The 20,301-nt window shown below is 38.4% G+C and overlaps 1 protein-coding gene across 2 annotated transcripts in view; it reads right to left on the bottom strand.

Annotated features, from left to right (window-relative positions):
• cert (ceramide transfer protein) overlaps nucleotides 1–20,301 on the bottom strand; it is a 90,457-nt gene that overhangs the window by 5,621 nt on the left and 64,535 nt on the right. For both annotated transcript variants that reach the window (XM_083130755.1, XM_083130756.1), the window contains 4 exons: nucleotides 12,187–12,348; nucleotides 11,148–11,373; nucleotides 4,157–4,359; nucleotides 87–219 (listed from right to left, as the gene is read on the bottom strand). In XM_083130755.1, coding sequence (XP_082986881.1) covers nucleotides 87–219; nucleotides 4,157–4,359; nucleotides 11,148–11,373; nucleotides 12,187–12,348 — 724 coding nt within the window. The remainder of the gene's footprint in view (nucleotides 1–86; nucleotides 220–4,156; nucleotides 4,360–11,147; nucleotides 11,374–12,186; nucleotides 12,349–20,301) is intronic.

Raw genomic sequence — 20,301 nt, 5'->3', positions numbered from 1 at the left:
AATTACTTCTAAACACAAAAAACACGGTGAAAATTAAATAGTGAAGACCCTGTTACATCCCTATGAAGTGCTAATCAGATACTTACCAACAGAACAATATGTTATTTTACAGGTAATATTATCCCTGGTGATAGGTGCACAGTCTTTGGGTGGATCAATAAATGTCTGGCAGACTAGGCAAATTGTCAGGAACACCCGAACACACTTTCCGTTATTGGCCTATAAGAAAGAAATTAATATAATGTCACAATAGCTAATGTAATGAGGTATAATTTTTAAAGTACGCATGAGACATACTTGAAAAAAAAAAATTTCCGTTACAAATTAATATCTGACATTTTGTATAAAATAATATTGCATTTTTCTGCAAAAACATTTTTTTAATTGCCCATAGATTTCATTAATAACTCATTGCCACAATTCACAAAAGGCTATATATTTTAGGCTTAATGTAGGGATCATGATATACAGGGTGTCCAAATTGAAACACCCTAATTTGAATTGTCTGTAACTCCATCTGTATTTGATGCATCCAAATGAATTATACATTACTGAATATACGTAGTCCTAAAGTTTGTCAGCAAGGCAGTAATCAGTACAGTTAATATATTTCTACATGCGCCCCATGCGTCGCACAGAGGATATCCAGCCAACACTAGATTTCCTGCCAGGTTGCCTGTAGCATGTGTGGTGTGGTAGTAATGACAAATGTAATCCTTTCACGAAGCGGTTCCAGAGTTGTCCCTTTAGTTGAATACATCATATCCTTGACATACCCCCACAAGAAAAATATCGAGAGGGGTAATGTCAGGCGCATACAGAAATGTACTAAATGTACTAATTACTACTTTCCTCACAGAAACTTTAGGACTATGTATATTCATTAATGTATAATTCATTTGGGTGCATCAAATACGTGGAGTTACAGACAGTTGAAATTAGGGCATTTCAATTTGGACACCCTGTATCTCAAGTGTATTACATATAAATGTATTGTGAATTAAATCCTAGTTAGTGCAGATCGAGAACAAATACACAAACTTTTTAAATGGTGGCAATGCATCGCCAAAATTAAAAAAAATATTTTCATACAAATACAAGTAACACAGGATCATTATCATTTCATACAGAATTGAATTTTAACTGTGATTTTCGACATGTGCATTTGTGTCTGATGTTTCAATTAGACCAGGCTAGTTGTCTGGAATAATTACATGCAATACCTATGGAAATAATAAATAATGAAATATTTTGTGAAAAAAAAATAAACACAATTGAATTTTTCAATGCCAACCTGGCTGGAAGTGTCTATTGGTTCCAATTGGATAACCAATAAAGGTATTGGAATGAATTGGTTTCTATCGGGATCTCTACTGAAACCAATTGGAAACGCAGGACAATTTCCAATTGGTGAATTGTATCACATTGTAAGTTTGTATATTTTGCAGAATCAATTGGAATTTCATTACAATTGTGTGTACTAGCCCTGCTGGAAATTGTTACTGCTTACATGTACAAATTCTACTCTTTTCAACTATCTTCTACTGTGAACTCAAATGTACTGACACCCAATTGCAGTTCTAGTCTACAGCTACTGTACTTCAAGAGTAGGGATATTACACTGAAAAAAACAATGTGACTAATGGCCAATATGAATTTTTAGATGCTCTATTGGAACAAATAGGTGAATTGCATTCAATTGGAATATCCCTCGAAGTTACTTTTTTACAATATGTTACAAATTAATTTATTGACTCAAAGCATAGGTACTTTAATTCTTGACACCACATTGCCTGTGATTTGGACGTTCATTTGAACTTCATTCATGTTTGAACTTAATTTCTTCTGAATTTTTATGCATACTGCTGAAGTCAGATTTATCTTAATGAATATAAATAAAAATAACTCTTTCTTAACAACTAACTCAACCTTAAAGCAGCTAGTAGTTTAAATAAATGTTCATATTAGTTTGTTTTTCAATACGGAATTTCCATAGTCATTCTTATGTATGTGTAACGCAATTGTAAAAATGAGCAATCTTTTGATCATAATTAGTCGACCTCGGCAGTGTTTTGTTTGTTTATCACGTTTTCAAGTGTAGAGGATCAGCTCTTTCATTAACTTATTTCTATTCTTCTGTTTTTGCATCCAGAAAGTAAGTTTCCCTATTTTTTCCCGTGAAAGTAAACATAATGAGCCGTGTAAATTGCGAATGCGCAGCAGAGCTAAGACGTATCAATCATATGCCAGGCGGACAGATCCCGCCCGGCGCCAGTAGCGAGGCAGCAGTGGTCCGAAGTGGAAGCTCGTATTCCTTCTCCCACCGCATGCCAGTAGCGAGGCAGCAGTGGTCCGAAATGGAAGCTCATATTCCTTCTCCCGCCACATGCGAGGTTCGGTCGGTGATAAAGTTCCTGAATGCACAAAGCATTGCGCCAATTGACATTCATCGTCAGCTCTGTGAGGTCTATGGGCCGAACATTATGAGTAAGCAGATGGTGCGTTGCTGGTGTCGGCAGATTTCGGAAGGTCGTCAAAGTGTCCATGATGAAGAGCACAGTGGGCGTCCGTCCCTCATCACTGATGATCTGGTTGAGCTGGTGCGGCAGCTCATCGTAGAGAACCGTCGCGTCACGATTACGGAGTTGAGAAGCCTTTTTCCGCAGATATCGCGATCCGTGTTGCATGAAATTGTCACGCAGCGCCTGCTGTTCAATAAATTGTGTGCCAGGTGGGTGCCGAAAAACCTGACACCTGAACACAAAATGAAACTTTCAGGATCAGCACTGACATTCCTGCAATGGTACCATGATGACGGCGATGATTTCCTCGACAGGATCGTCACGGGCGATGAGACGTGGATTTCGCACTTCACCCCAGAAACCAAGCAGCAGTCAATGCATTGGCGGCATAGTGGATCTCCGGTCAAGAAGAAATTCAAACGGACGCTGTTGGTACAGAAAGTGATGTGCACCGTGTTTTGGGACAGGAAGGGCATTTTGCTCATTGACTTCCTCCCCAGAGGTGAAACGATGAACGCTGACCATTACTGTGAAACAGTAACGAAATTGCGACGTGCCATTCAAAACAAGAGGCGTGGCATGCTTACTGCAGGTGTTGTGCTCCTCCATGACAATGCTCGTCCACATACGGCTCGGCACACAGCAGCTGTTTTGACGGAATTTGGCTGGGAGTTGTTTGATCATCCACCTTACAGTCCTGATCTGTCTCCCAGCGATTTTCACGTTTTCTTGCACCTCAAGAAATTCCTGTCCTCCGGTGAGCGTTTTGGCAACGACGAAGAGCTGAAGTCGTCTGTCACACGCTGGTTCCATTCACAGGCGGCAGAGTTCTACGACAGTGGGATCCAAAAGTTAATACCACGATACGACAAGTGTGTCAATTCTGGTGGTTGCTATGTTGAAAAATAGCTGAACCTTTGCCAATAAATGGTTTCCTGAAACTGTGTTGTTGTTTTTTTTTAAAAAATAGGGAAACTTACTTTCTGGATGCGCCTCGTATATAGGAAGAATAACATGTCAATTTATGACTGAAATAGTATGTTTTTCGATTTTCAGTAAGAGTGCTCCACACAATGAAGCTACAGACTTAAAAACGTGTTCATATGTCTGAAATCTTTCTTGTGTGTGAAAGTATTACCGACTAGCAAATTTACCAGATATTTCATTTAGTTGCTTTATATAATTTTTCCATTGCATTTACAGTTCTACAGAAGAATTATACATTACTAATAAAAGTAGTGTTCTTATTTAGCAATATACAGAAAACAATAAAATAATTTCCAATAGAACACAGTTCATTCCAATTGACCAATTGGTTCCAATAGAACACAATTCATTCCACTTGACCAATCGGTTCCAATTGAACACAATTCATTACAATAGACCAATCGGTTCCAATTGAACACAATTCATTACAATAGACTAATCGGTTCCGATAATGTATCTAAATACTCATGTTGGCTATCGGAACCAATTGGAAAAATTTCCAGCTGGGAACATATTTATACACATGAAAAAGAACAAAAAGTATCAAAATTTTTATATATTCATGAAATAAAACCAGACTTTTGGCTCATTAAACAGCATTATCAGTATCGGTTAAAATTTCACATTGAAATGCATTAATAACTTACAGGGAACTCTGGATGATCTGTAGAGTGATTGCATACAATCCAGATATCATGTCCGTCGCGGTCTTTATCATCAGGTACCCGACGAAGGTGTGACCAGAAAAGAGCGTCTCTTTGGGAGGCTGGCCAAATTCGTTTGTGTATTTGGAGGAAGACTAACGTGTCCTCTGAGATTGATTCTAACACAGTCATCTGCTCAAGAGTTGCTGAAACAAATATATAGAGAATGTTTACAAATTCCTAAACATACAAAATTAAGACAATGAAAGAAAATAATTCTCTACCAAATTCTATTAGGAATAAAATAAAATGATGTTTTAATAGAATATGACCACGAATTTAGTGTACACATGCATGTAAATTATCTAATCTAAACACTTCATGCATTTTTATGACAAATATGCACTAATGTAACTTCTGCAACTACAGTGGAACTCCCCAGCTTTATACATTCAATCTTCATGGTACCACTAGAGCAAAAAATGGCAATTGGTTTCTCTAGCTTTGAGTTTGGTGCTATTAAGTCCACTTTGTGCACAGTAAGGCTAATTGGGACTGGACCTACAGTTTAAAGTAGAAACCGAACAACTTTGTGCTTCCACCAGCTTTCGGACACGGGGCCCCTTGATTACAAGGTGGCGATGCTACCACTCTAGCTTTGAGAATGAATTCTTTACCACTTGTCAGCAGAACCATTTGTTTCATCTACTATGAATGTCGCAACCAAGTGTTGCTGAATTTCATTCTGTTAGGCTGAGAACAAAGCAAGTAATGTCTCCGAACTCCAATGGATGTGTGCAGGGTGTGGCAGTAGAAGGAATATTCAGTGTGGCAGCAAGTGTTTCAACCTAACTCTCACAGATATTAATTAACAAAATTATATGTGTAAGCAAATCCCAGTTGAGAAGTAATATGGATGGAGGTTAAGTTAGGAAATTAGTTGGCTGTATAATTGTATGATAATTTCTTAGGTTGACACTGTAACTTTCCTTGACTAACACACCAAGATTGGAGTTACTGGAACTTAAGTCAGGAAACACAGGAGAGCAACTACAAATTAAACGTTAAGACAATTTCAACACAACTACACACAGGGTGGCTACAAACAAGCAGAAATAAAATTCCCTGATTTTTCCAGGTTTTCCAGGACAAAATTTACATTTTTCCATGACAATTACAAACTAAACTAAATCGATGTTTTTGCAAATGGAAATAATAAACTCATACATATCCAGGTATGGATTTGTTAAGTACCAATATTTTCTTCTATGAAATTGACTCAATTTCTCTATTCTCTATGATTTGAATTCAAACTTCAAAATAGTGAATTTGGAAAAGTATTACAATTCACAACTAGGGAAGGATTACGGAATTTTGTCATACGCAGTAAGTTGAAAATAAAATATTTGATTATTTTTAAAGTTAAGACTAAATGACATAAGAGTGAAGAGTGATTGATTAAGAAATACAATTTGTAATTTATCAGTCTCCTTATACATTCTCGGTAGGCTATTATATGTTGATATTTCCACTGAGGTTTGGAACCCTCTGCTTGCAAGAACCATGAGTGCGGACTCATTTTTCAATGCATAAAGCTACTTCTCTCTTTTCTGTAAAGCAAACAACTTATCTCTTGAATATAAGTGAAACAATTGAATCGAACAAAATAAAGTGTCATATTTCCTTACATTATCAATGGGATTTCTGTTTCAATACAGTATATCCAAGTGAAGTACTGTAAAACTGACAACATGCAGTTATACCATTATTGCTGACGAAAAGGATATGTAGGTATTAGAAATTTAACGCAAGGAATTTATAGAATTGCATTGTATAGGTACCTGATTTAGCTAACCACACATTAAAACAGGAACACTCTAATAATAAAAGCTTCTGAAAGTTCATATACGAGGGGAATCCTGAAAAAAGCTCCAATGGTGCCTATACGCAGCACTAGTGGTCGGAGAGCGACACACACACATGCAGGCAGGAAGAAGTGACATGTAACTGTAATCTGGTACAGTTGCAATGCAGCCGTTTTAGGAGAGTTCTAGGATTGCAGTTCTCATACAGTCTCCCACCAACTGCGATGTAGCCTACGCTCAGAATTTGGCACAGAGCCACCAGCAATCATGTGAGGTGTGCAGACCGGACGTCGTTAGTGACAGTATGGTCAGACGATGGTGCAGACAATTCACGGAAGGCCAATCGAATGTGCACAACTCCATACAGCTGAGTACACTCGGGCCCTTTGCAGCACTTCAGGTGAGAGATCTTGGACCACTCCCTGTACAGCCCTGGCCTTGAATGTACCGACTTTCATCTCTTTGTTTAACTGAAGAGGTTTCTGGCAGGGCAAGGATTTGACAGCTACACTGCGGTAGAGATAGTTCCAGTCTTTGCTGTCAGACACATATACCATGGGCATAAAAAATTTAGTGCCATGCTACGACACATGCCAGAACAACGGTGGTGATTATGCCGAAAATTAGGTTAGGACTCACTGTTACTAATGTAATAAATTACAACTGATATTCTTGTTTTATTTATGTCTAATCGGTAGGGACCTTGATTTTTTGTTATTTTCTCTTAAATTGGTGTATTTTCTAATTTTTTATTTTTTACTATATAGTGTTATTTTTCCCAAAATTCACATTTTCATTTTAGCGCATTTTCTGGCAAATATCTGAAATTATACCTTCATGGTGTTTTTAAACTACTGTTTCAAATTGTAAGTCACATGGCTTACGCCTCTTCGTGAGAGTTTGATATCTTGAAAGTTATTTTGGGAAAGTTATTTTCCATACCCCTTTTTTAATTTTAAGGTAAGGATTTTAGATAATGGAATTTTCCCCGTATATTCTGAGGGGTGCATAATAACCATAAATGGCGACGCACCCAAAATATTAAAATCAATCAATCTCACGTGACAGATACCGATATATTATGGCACCAAAAATTGGCATTATCTTTTTTGACTTGTTAGTGTTACGTTTTCCAAAATTCGCGTTTTTGTTTTAGAACATTTATCTGCCAAATATATCAAAACTTAATACTCCATTGTGCTTCTAAATATTATTTTAAATTGTAAGTCACATGGTCTACGTATTTTCGTGACAGTTTGATATGTTGGAAAAGATTTTTGAGGAAGTAAAAGTAAAGTGTTCCCCTGCACTTTGCCATGAAGGTGTATAGGGGTGTGGAGTTAGGGTACCACACTTTCTTGATCACGGCTGAAGGTAGGGGTGATGTGATCAGCCCCACGCTCCTGGCTACCTTTATCCCTCAAAGTTTCCTCAAGGTACCAGCTTCATATGATGCTGGGTGGGCGCCGGAGCAGTTTGAATAGGTGGAAAACATCCCAGTAATCCCCGCAGGGGATCGAACCCGGGTCTCTCGCATCGTAGTCAGACGCACTAATGACTGAGTTCCATTATTACTCAATCGACAAATGCCGATGGTGCGCACTTAGATTTGTAATTCAAAACATATCTCGTGCGACAAATTCGAAGATGTGGCTCCCGTGTGACGGTAGATACGCACTCGATCTCCTGTTAGAACCCCGCCACTTTGCTCTGTGATGCAAATGGTTTTGATAGAAGTTGAAAAAATCGTGGGAAATACATGATTTAATGTGGCTGTCGGAATTATTCCATGTACGTATAACTCTACAGTTTACTCTTGAGTCAAATGTTGCACAACTTGCATGTTCTATGTACACAAACATGGCTTAGAAAAGACAAGAATGTTGGATTTCATGGAATTTTTCGTTATTTTAGGGCATTTCTTTTTAAATATCGCTAAAAACGCCAACAATTCGCATTTTATGCCAAAATTCGCATTATTACGATATTTCCAACGGGCGAAAAATGTCTCCAGACATCACTGCACATTCCTAAACATAACTTCGGTTTTTCACGGTTTTCGGGTTTGCGAAAAATCAATGTCCCCACTAATTGGAAATTACTTTCTGGCCACCCCTCGTATAAATCAGTAGATGGAAAGTGAAAATTTAGCAGGGCTGGCAGAGAAAAGTCAATTCTTGAAGAAAGTGATTTGCTTTTATGATTGAATGATTTGAGTAAATATGATATTAAAATATTTACATATTTATTATTAGTATTTTATTTCATAATATTGGACATTAACCTTACTCAGTGAGAGATTAATGACCATCTCTCATGAGTTTAAACAGACAGGACAGAGAGTGGCGTTAATTTCATTGCATACTAGTGTTGCAGTAAATTTGAGGTTGGGAGCATGCACTTGCCAATTTTTATAACGTTCACCAATGCAGATTTATGTTTCACTTTTTCGTGATAGTATTCAATATATATCCCATTTGGTTGGATTCTTCTTGATATCTAAGAATAGTGCAATGTCATTGTAAACGTATGTTAACTTGTTCGAAACCAGTAATACGTCAGGATGATGAAATAAAACCTTCATAAGCACTGCTATATTAAATAAGGTGAAGTGAGCCAGAAGAGTAATAAAATTCCAGCAGCATATTTGCAGTCTGAAGCTCTTCTTGTTTATGCATTCGATATTTGTTGGATGTTGCAGTCCATGCAATTTCTGTGGCACGTTGTAATGAGATACTTTGTCGGGCGGCGATATTCGACAAAAATCGTATGTATCGATGGAACCTATTTGTTTCCATGTTCCTTCAGTTTGCCCAACAAAATGCCTCACTACGACGTCCGACAACTATTAGACGGCGCCACCCGCTCTTATCCCCTCCATCTGTTGACGGTTCTGTCCCCTTACTACTCCCATACGGACAAGAAAAAATGATAATTCAATGCATTTTCCACGTAATATTTAGAGGCTTAACCTTTACTCCCCCGATGATACCGTTATCATCAGAGTAAGGTCGTACTGGCCCCATGATATCATAATGGTATCATGATGCTGATTACGAAATGAATGTGATTTTCGGAACTTCATACTCTTATGTTTGGGTGGAAACTCTGACACAGGTCTGGAGCACGCCTGGGAAATTCATACTGATGACCAACCTCCCCCTCTCCCAGCAACATATCCATGCCACATGTCCGAACAGAGTTTCACATTTTGGCTCATTATTCAACTTGTATGGCACCCAGGAACATGAAACATGTTTCAATCTCTCGAAACGTCCATTCTTTGAAAAGGATACTAAGGTTTGCGCCTTCTCCCCCAAAATAGCGGGAAAAGAGGGGGCAAACTCCAGATTTTTTTTCTTTCATTGAAATTCGGTGGTCGCGCCCCAAACCCCCCTTCCTCGGTTCGGCATTCTGAATTTTACACGGTTGCATGCTATGATGTTTTAGCTGAAAAACAAAACTTATCCGAATTTCTCCCATAGTGCCCGAGTTATAAAAATTTTCCTCCAAAAATGCAAATTACCTATTTTTCGTAAAAAAAAAAATAATAATCACATTTTGGCTTATTGTTCAACTTGTATGGCACCCAAGAACATGAAACATGTTACGTTCTCTTGAGAAATATCCATTCTTTGAAAAGAATACTAAGATTTGCGCCTTCTCTCCAAAATAGCGGGAGAAGCGGGGGCAAACTAGATATTTTAATGTTTTTCCATTGAAATTTGGAGGGTTGTGGCCCCAAATTCCTTTTCCGCGGTTCGGCGTTCTGAATTGTACACGTTTGCATGCTCTGATGTTTTAGCTGCAAAACAAAACTTATCCGAAGTATATTTCTCCCATAGTGCCAGAGTTATAACAATTTTCCTCCAAAAATGCAAATTACCTATTTTTGTAAAAAAAAAAATCACATTTTGGCTTATTATTCAACTTGTATGGCACCCAAGAACATGAAACATGTTTCGTTCTCTTAAGAAATATCCATTGTTTGAAAAGATTACTAAAGTTTGCGGCTTCTCTCCAAAATAGTGGGACAAGATGGGGCAAACTCCAAATGTTTGTTTTTTCCATTGAAATTCGTGGGTCGCGCCCTCCAAACCCCCTTCCCCGGTTCGGCGTTCTGAATTGTACATGGCTGCATGCGCTGATGTTTTAGCTGAAAACTAAAAGTTATCCGAAGTAGATTGCTCCCATAGTGACCGAGTTATAACAATTTTTCGTCCAAAGAGTGTTCGAATTTAAAATTCCCTCCGAGAAGCCCTGGCGAGAGAAATCTCTCAATATATATATATATATATCTATCTATCTATATATCTATCTCTATCTCTATCTCTCTCTCTCTCTCTCTCTCTCTCTCTCTCTCTCTCTCTCTCTCTCTCTCTCTCTCTCTCTCTCTCTCTCTCTCTCCCTCCCTCCCCCCCCTCCTGCCATCACTGGTTTTTGGCACCGTGGTTGTGTTGCGCACAAAAGGGGCCTAAAAGTTGAGGCCGAAACTTGCGAAAGAGATTTCCTGTTCACGTGCAGAGTTCCATAACGAAATCTTTAAATAAATAAATTAAAAAGTCAATGGAGACAAAATTCCCTGACATTTCCCTGACTTTTTTTGACACCTCAAATTCCCTGACTTTTCCCGGTTTTCCAGGTTTTCCAGGTCTGTCGCCACCCTGTACACATTATTTCATTGAAGCACTGCTTCATACGCCATGTCATTGATGCACCAAGAAGTAGTTAAAAAATTATCTTCACTTAATGGTTTGTAACATTTCAAAAACCACATATTTCATTTTTCAAGGTTCACTGAATGTAGTGATCATGTATTAAACAGCTTTAGATGTAGATCTTAGATATTGATAGGGGTATCCTATGGTAAAAACAATTACAATTGCAAACATAGATGTTGCTCGGCTGGAGGTGGGCATTCAACTTACGTGATGCTCCAGTTAAACGTTGACAGTTTTAAGCTTTTCATTATGAACCTCCCATTTTCCCTATTAGCAACATTCAATGTGCACTGAAAATGAAAACCTGTAATTTTCAAAACATTGACAACAATTGAGTGACTAAGTACATTCTTAATTCTTCATATTTATATTCAATTTTACTAGTTTTGTGAAAAAAGAAAAACTTACTTTCCCATTCTAACCGAACATCTGGACTGAAAAAGTAATGGCACATCTCATGACCTGTGACCCCTTTGACAGTATGAACTGCCTTCAGTGGATCTATGACCATTCCATTTACTTCTTCCTCCCGGCGATACATCCTCATTTCCCCTTCCTCAGCAAACAATTGCCAACCTCCTTCACCCACACCAAGTCGCGCATAGTGCAATTGTTCCATCGTAATTCGATCAATCTGAAAAGAATAAGGGAAAAAATAAGTGGCTACATAAGTGTTATTTCATAGGATTTAGTCTTGTATAAAATAAAACTTAATGCACTATTCCATCAACATTTTAAAGGAAAATCTAAGTACATCAATATGTACCCATTTCATGTAGATTCAGTAACTTCTAACCAATTTCTTGGTATCTCTAGTATTTTTGATTATCAGGTACACAGAATAAACAATACCACTGATATTATAGGCCTCCCTGATAGCTTAGTACCCTCTATAAAAGAAGATCCAAAGTTGACTCCTGGTGGAAGCACTTTACGCAATGGTTTGGATCCCATTTTAAACTGTAGGTCCAATCCTGATCTGCCAAACACAGATAATATAATGAGCAATGAAATAAATATACATAAATTAATATTCATTCTGTGAATATTAATTGTTCTTGACATTCCAATGCTACACCATTTTTATGATCTTTGCAAGAGTTGAAAAATTATACATGTTTGTGGACCAGAATGATGAGAAGGCTGATCATATGACAGAACAACAATTACTTGACACATATTTAATTGAAACAATTCTTGAAGTTTTCCTGGCAGCAAATAATGATGAGATTCTCTTGGGATATCAATCAGGTCAGTTCCAGATAGGATTCTGAGGGCTAACATCACTATCTTCTTCAGGGACCTGGTTGATATCCCAAACAAATCTCTGCATATTTCATCCTTTGTAAATTAACTGCTTTTGTAAATAAGGCAACTGAAGAGCATTTTGTCGCAACATATGCAATTCTTTTTTTAGAATTTGATTATTAATAAATTCATTTCTCACCTCAGGCCATAGTCTATGTGCGGTAGACTTTGAGGAGACTTTTCCAAACTGTTGCCTACTTTTAAGTCTTTCCCTGAATTCAACTTCCTCATCAATTTTGTCCAATCCTGTCTCAACAGCATCATAAAACTCTTCCTCATTTATGGCACTGTGTGGTCCTTCCTATAATAAAACACACAAAAAAATGGTCATTAATTTTAGAATTACCTGCCACTGTACGTGCATTTTGCCATGCATGTCACACACATCCAAATAAATAAAGTAACCAACAATTCACTTTGTGAATACACTGCACCACAAACTTTTTGAATCGTGATTCAATTTTCATTTTTGAAATCGATCATTTTAACAGGCGTTTTAAAATTCATAATGAATGGATCAACGGTAAAAAAAGCTGCTAAACTGGCTGGTCTACAATTCCCTCCCACATAAAAAATAAGTCTCAGTCGATACCTGTCTGTAATCATTATTTTTATCAGTATAAATACATATATATGTTACTGATATTCAGATACACAATATCTATCATGAATATTCTTTTAAATATCCCAACTGCTTCCCTAAGTAAGAAGAACTATCCTATGCCCACAATACTATTTTCTTTACAATCTCATCAAGTCGAGTAACTACTTTTCATCTTGTCTGTAATAGATCCAGTGCCTCATTTATCAACTCATTGATGTGACAGTTCAATGAACCAAATGATAACCCACTACTATGGCTGCCACTAATAGGAAAGATTTAAGTCAAAGGCCACTCACATATTGTCATATGTGGGCTGATTTGAGATAGTATGGCAGAAGAAATGTCTGTGTGCAAGTCCTTCAGTCACATGTCTACTGGAACAACAGAATAACAAAAAGAGACAACTCATTGAAATTGCAACCCACAGTGCACGGCTAGATTTGTGCATTTATCAAAACTGTGACAAGCTCATGTATAGGATGTGACACAGGCCCATACCCAGGGGGGGGGGACAAGGGGGCCATGCACCCCCCTCGAGCCATGAAATATTTTTATGCAAACCTACAAAAATAGCAGGGATAATGTTTAAGATTTTACAAGAATTTAGATATTCTTCTTGTATAAATGAATGGGTTGTCTCTGGAGAGAGGCAGACTCCAGAAGTCTGCAGTCTACCATATTTAGTAATTTTAGTTTTATAACCATTTATGCAAAGCTACTAAATGTTCCAATTTTGTCAGGACAGTTCCCCATATTTAGTCCTCGTTTTGACTTTTTTCGAACTGCAGTCTTGATGAGAAAATGTCCTCTTTTTGTGGTTAATTCACATTCAGACATGTTCTTCATTATAAGGATAATTCCATAGCTTTGTTGGTCATATTCAGGGTATGAATTCCCATGGTGGAAGGGGGATCTCCCACCTTCGATCTTGTTCTATTAAAAAACTTTCCCCATTAAAATTTTCCAAGGGTAAGAGTTTGTGTTATAACAACAAAGATAAGCAATTAATTTGGACTTCAAACATACTTTACTAAGAATAACATCATAAACACATACAAAGAAGGAATAACAAAGAATGATGTCAGCCTGTGTGTGAATGTTGCATACATCTCTTGCTCTCTCTCTCTCTCTCAGTCTCATTAGGGCTGGTAACATGATGGGGTAAAAACGTACTTCTACAGTCATAGATAAGATTTTAAAATTATATTAAATTGGACTAGTAAGAAATGGAGCCGTAGCTGCAAAGGTGGTTGTTATTGTCACCCTAGGCCCTTGGAATATAGAAATTAGACCGACCTCTTACTTCTCCTTCATTTCTCACCTCCTTTTGTCGGGAATAAAACATAGCATTTACATGTTAATTTAATAGGAAACTAATGTCTTCTTCAAGTTTCTCATCTTTTTGTCCCTCCATCTAGTTATCTTTAACTTGCAATCGATTTTGCAGATGTGAACAATAACACACACTGCTTCAATGAAGATGGTGTGGGATGCACAACAGACTGTCCTTTTATTAGCCACATTTCTTGAATGCTAAGTTTTCTTTTCATCGGATTCATTGGAAAATAGTAGGTACATAAAATTTCTACAATGTCTAAGTATGGGTAGATGGTAGTATGGTACATCTAGGTAGGGGGGTGCAAAAATCATTCTCGTCCTGGGCGCTGAAATATCTAGCTACAACTCTGATAAGGAAATATTTCCTTTCGAGAGACCATTAATAGATTTACAGCATTATCAAAACATAACACAATAAAAGTATGAAAATTTAATTACCATTTTTAATAAAAAGCAAATTAATATCTAACACTTATTAGAAACATCTCACCTATCTTCTAATTTCCTGACATTTTGAACCAGTCGTTAAAGGAATTAATTTGCTAGTTTATAAATGTAGCAAGTTAATTTGTTTATAAATATAAATATATATAAATTAATTATTTAATAATCGACATATATTTCATGACAATTATATATATATGAGGCGTATTTTTAAAGTAAGTACAGTTTTGAAATTCCGCCGATGCAGCGCTGCGGTCGGTGTCCCATGCATGCGCACTGTGTACCTACATCTGTTGGCAAGCCACAGATGGCATTGAGGCAACAATCGATCGTGTATACATTTGCTTTTACTTACTTACTTACTTAGTCGCGTCCTCTTCTACCTGCCGGTGTCGAGGGGTTACAGAGAGTTCTCCAGACGTTTCTGTCCATCGCCTTTTCCTGTGCCTCTTTCCATCTTATGCTTCGTTTCTTCAAAATCTCTTTGACACTCATATTCCATGTCTTTCTTGGTCTTCCTTTTGGTCTTGTTCCTTGTGGACGTGCTTCCCATATCTGTTTTGGCAGTCTCGTCTCACTCATTCTGCTCAAATGGCCGAACCATCTGAGTTGATTACGTTCAACTGTTTCTTGTAGTGGCTGAGCATTTAAAGATTGCCGGATGGTTTGATTCCTTATCCGATCTTTCCTGGTTCTCCCACTTATTCTTCGAAGGTACCTCATTTCCATTGTTTGTACATTTTGCAGGTGTTTTCCAGTCATTGTCCAATTTTCACTGCTATATGTAAGTGTTGGTATATAAATTGTTTTATATACAGTGAATTTTGTTTTTGCCTATAAATACTCGGTTTATCATTTGATATAGCTTTCCTGTCTTCATGATTCTATCTCTTATTTCTTCCTCTTCTTTTCCTTGACTGTTTATAATTACTCCAAGATACTTGAAATTTGTCACTTGTTCTAAAGGTTTGTTATTCAGTTTTAACTTATGGTTTGTCTTTTCTCTGCTAATTATCATTGTTTTAGTTTTCTTTTGCTTTTGCGTATTTAAAATGCCTCCGCCGATTGAGAATCCCGCCGACTGTGAAATACGCGCTGTTATTCATTTTCTTAGTGCTAAAGGCATGAAAGCAGTTGAAATTCACCGTCAGATTTGTGAAGTGTATGGACAAAACATTATGAGTGTTGGAATGGTACGCAAATGGGTAATAGCTTTCAAAGATGGCCGAAAGGATGTTCATGACGAGGAACAGAGTGGGCGACCCTCAGTGATCACTGTCGATTTGTGCAGAAAGTCGACGAAAGTGAAAGAGAACAGACACTTCACGACTTCTTCGTTATCAGAGGAGTTCCCTGAAGTTTCAGGAAGTGTTATCTACGAAATTGTTACTGAACGCTTAAACTATCGAAAATTGTGCTCACGATGGGTACCAAAAATGTTCACTGAGGTGCACAAAAGCAAACGTTTAGGTAGCACCTTGACTTTTCTTGTGCGTTATGGAGCTGAAGGTGACACGTACTTAAGCCAAATTGTCACAGGTGATGAAACATGGGTGTCCTACGTTACACCCGAAACAAAACAACAATCCATGGAATGGCGGCATTCAACATCGCCCAAGAAAGTGAAGTTTAAGCAGACAATTACAGTCCGGAATATCATGTGTACCGCGTTTTGGGACAGGAAGGGGGTGTTGCTTGTTGATTTTTTGCCTCGTGGTGGCACAATAAATTCCGAAACATATTGTGAGACTTTAAAAAAACTGCGCCGTGCCATTTGAAACAAAAGGCGCGGCATGCTGAGTAAAGGGATCGTTTTGCTGCATGACAATGCCCATCCACATATGGCCAATCGAACTCAAGATCTCATCGTATCAATTTGGCAGGAACAATTTGATTATCCTCCATACAGCCCCGATCTAGCACCCAGTGACTACCAAGTGTTTCTGCAACTGAAGAAGAATCTAGGATGTCAGTGCCACGATGACGACGATAGCCTCAAAACGGCAGTGTTGCAGTGGCTGTCAACTCAGGCGGCAAACTTCTATGACAACGGAATACAAAAGCTTGTTGTTTGATATGATAAGTGCCTTAATATTGGTGGCAATTATGTGGAAAAGTAGATAAAAGTGTGGTCTTTCATGTGACAATAAAATTGTTACAAAAAGTTTACTTGTTTTTTGTACATATCAAAACGGTACTTACTTAAAAAATACGCTTCGTACATATACACACACACACACATATATATAACCAAGATTTCGGGCTTGGCCCTCCCCTCAAAGAAATCCTGGGTACAGGCAGGTGTGACAAAAAGATCTGCCCCAAAAGCCAGAGAGAAACACTGAAGTAGCTATTTGTCAGTATTAGTCCATAAGTACATCATAGGACAGTTTATCCAACAAGAGAAAAATCATGAAATGGCAAGAGGAAAGGATGACATGTGAAGATGTCAATGTAAAGAAAGTTGTGGAAAATACTTTTGGACATTTTGAGAAAACTTTCAATCTGGCTCCACCAGGAAACATTTGTTTGCATTCAAGAATGCTTACATGATGTTCTTCAAGCGGGAACAAGTAAGGTATCATTTTTCCCAGTGGTTGTGATAAGGGTCCTGCAGACAACGTGCTATGCCCTCATGTGCAAACATTAGGTCTTGTAACACAGTCATTAAGAAACCTTCGTTTTCAAAATTATACATTTTGTAAATTTAAAAGATAAGAATTTTTTACACGATGGAGTCGAAGGGCTATGAAACTAAATTTATACCGGGACTCCTTATTCAGTCCTGCTAGGAGAAGGGGGTGGGAAATTGGTGTTCCTCTAAACACTGCTCTGTTTTCACATCACTTTCAATGAATTTTTGAAGTTGAGAAAATCAAAATTTTCAAATGAAAGCAGTAAAGAACTTTGGAAAAACCAAAGTGGTAAATGTAACCCCTCCCGATTACCAACTTTGCTTTTTAAAATGAAGGCCAAATTGATAATTATGAAATATTTTACAGCTTATCCCACCTAACTAGAACACAATGATATAATATCCATATTTGCAATTTCAGCTTCAATTTCAGCCTATGTGTGTACACAGGATTTTTTTTTTCAGAGGCAACTAAAATTGTAAAGGTGGATATTACATAGCTGCGTTCTAGGGGGAGTTGAGATAATAAAATAATTCGCAATTACAATTTTCCTTTTAAAAACTGTTCAAAGATAAAAAAAAAAAAAAAAATAGTAATCGGGAGCCATTTGAACGGCCTAGCCATTACCACTTCGGTTTTTCCCAAGTTCCCGAGTGCTTTCATTTGAAATTTTTAATTTTATCAAAATTTCCTGGGGAGACTGTAGCCCCATCAGCTCCCCCTTGAGTGGCGGAGTGCTTAGCACGACGCCGCCAGGAATCCAGGGTTCGAATCCTGATCTGAGCATGGGAGTTCTTTGTGAACGTCTCTTCATCAATTTCATCACATCATCATCATCGTCGTAATTAACCAAAAGTGGCGGAAAAGTGACAAAAAATCAAAGCAAAGGCTCCCCGTGCGCACGCCAGTGTTCTAGCTCTTCCCCCCAAAATGTTTATTTTAAGGCAATGTGTCTTGGCCTCCCCGCCATACAGGCAACCTGGCTCTGTGATAGAAAAAATAAACATACGGCGCCGCAAAACTATTATAAACATTTGTAGACAACAGCAAGAGCAAACCTCGAAGTTTCACTAGACGGAAATCTAAACAGATACAATTTTTCAGAAGTTGGAATATCACTGGCACAGGCCGAAGATCCAGCAACATCATTACGAAATAATAATTGGATTTACGATCTGAGCACAGAAAACTCCGGGTTCGAGTCCCGGTTTTGAAAAAGGCATTCCTTTGTGACCCTTTCTTTATCAATTCCAACTAATCATGATTAAACTTAATTCTCGCGATTAGCCAAAGTGAAAAAAAGCTGCGCGAAATAGATTAATACAAATAATTACAATGTTGGACAGGAATGTGAGACACGAGCCCCATCTATTCTGCAGAAAAGCATTCACTACGCATGCGCTACCGACAGACGGAGGCGACACGATGCACGCTATTTAAGGAAGAATTCACACGTGTTGCTTGGGAACAGCAGCAACGTTTCACACCATACAGGCATGACAGGCCGCACAAGCCAGCGTTCGATTGGTAAAATCCTGAAGCGACACGTGTCGCCTGTCGCTTGCGTCTCGCTCGGACTGTTAGTGTATGCGCGATGAATGCTTTCTTATAGAATGAAAGGGTCCATGCGCTTCGGTTTAAAAGCTACCTAAGATAACGGCCCAGCCGGAGCGCCACACAAGCAGCTTGTTGTGTTACTCCGGTAAAAGGCTGCATTTATTCCTGAAGGCTCTCCGGCCGGGGCATGGGTGTTGTTAGTGACTGTCCCTTCATCAATTTCAACATATCACCACTCATCCTCGTCGTCGTGATTAGCCAAAAGTGGCAGAAAAGAGACGCTAAATAATAAAAACATCTATCAATTCCTGGATGCTCGTTTCCAAGTCGCGTTTTGACAAACGTGGCAGAAAAGGGGAGTAAAATAAAACAAATCAAGAATCAAAACGAAGAGACACTGGAGTTTCACACCGAAGTGACCAGCCTCCAGTCCGATAAACAAAATTACTGCGCGTGCACGATCACAAGACCACGCTATCGAGAAAACAGCAGCGTGAGTGACATGCAAACAACAATTGCGCCATATAACTTAGAATACGAAAGGCTGCATTTATTTCCGAAGTTTCGTTTCCAAGTGACATGTCGCTTGTCACTTCGATCTGAAAGCTTCCTTAAACTTCCGTGACGAGTGTCAATTGTCGCATGCCTCTTGCATACATAGTAAACACTGAAGTACGATAACAATGTAGACCACCGCAACAGAAACTGGTTCGAAACAAATTCAACAAACCTTAATGATAACAGGCATCTTTCCCGAGTTTTCCGCACACGAAACACAATCTATTCAGTGTTCCAGTTTACAAACAAGTTTGCGAGGCACTTTCTGCTTGCCCTACGACTTCCTATTATTTGCCACTCCCGACGTGCTAACACCGAACTCGAAACGAGTAAACGTCTCTTCACTACATCCACAACACATTGCTTTCTGGTCAAGATTACTTTATTATTCACACAGCACTGACGATGTTGCATTATGTCCCCGATTCTCATGGTTCCTACAAAGGTCTCTTTCATGTGTTGGATCCAAGGGTCGACATCGAACTGTCGGTGCTCCCTTCCTGAATGTAAACAAGCAGATAACTCAATGACCTAGGCTTATATTGTAGAATTTGATAACGCAAATATTCAAACACACTTTCACTAATTCTTGGTCATTCCCACCACTGATTCGCTGAGCGACGGAAGAACTCTTTGAAAGGTTTCAAGGCGTCAGATGAAGAAAATACCTCCTTCGTTTCCCTGGGCCAGTTATTCTCAAAGTGTGTTCCGCAATGTCTCGTGACGTTTTCGAGAAAAATCCAAGACGCATTCATGTTCGACAACGAAAATACTGTAAAAATCCACAAATTTTATCGATTTCCTTATGAAACGAAGAGACAAGCTTGTGAGCACACACACGCAAACACGTTCGCGAGCTTGTACAGCCGTCGACTCGGGGTTTTTCGTTCCCGAAATCTCCCTGGCACTATTCTTTGATGCTCGATTGTTGAAATTTGCGACAAACGACTGCATCATGACATTTACTCCATTTTCTGTTCTCCTTTTCACTTCATTTGGTTACGTTATTCTCTCCAGTCCAGCTAACACGCCTACGAACTATGTAAAGCGTTAGCGATAGGCGCTGGGTCGAGATGACGTCACCGGCGCGATTGCTGATTGGAAGCTTCGGGTGTTA

Source organism: Lepisma saccharinum, chromosome 11 (genome assembly GCF_977018435.1).
Source record: "Lepisma saccharinum chromosome 11, izLepSacc3.1, whole genome shotgun sequence".
In the NCBI taxonomy this organism is placed as follows: Eukaryota; Metazoa; Arthropoda; class Insecta; order Zygentoma; family Lepismatidae; genus Lepisma; species Lepisma saccharinum.
The sequence above is the reverse complement of the archived record's forward strand: the minus strand, read 5'-3'. Positions and strand labels throughout refer to the sequence as shown.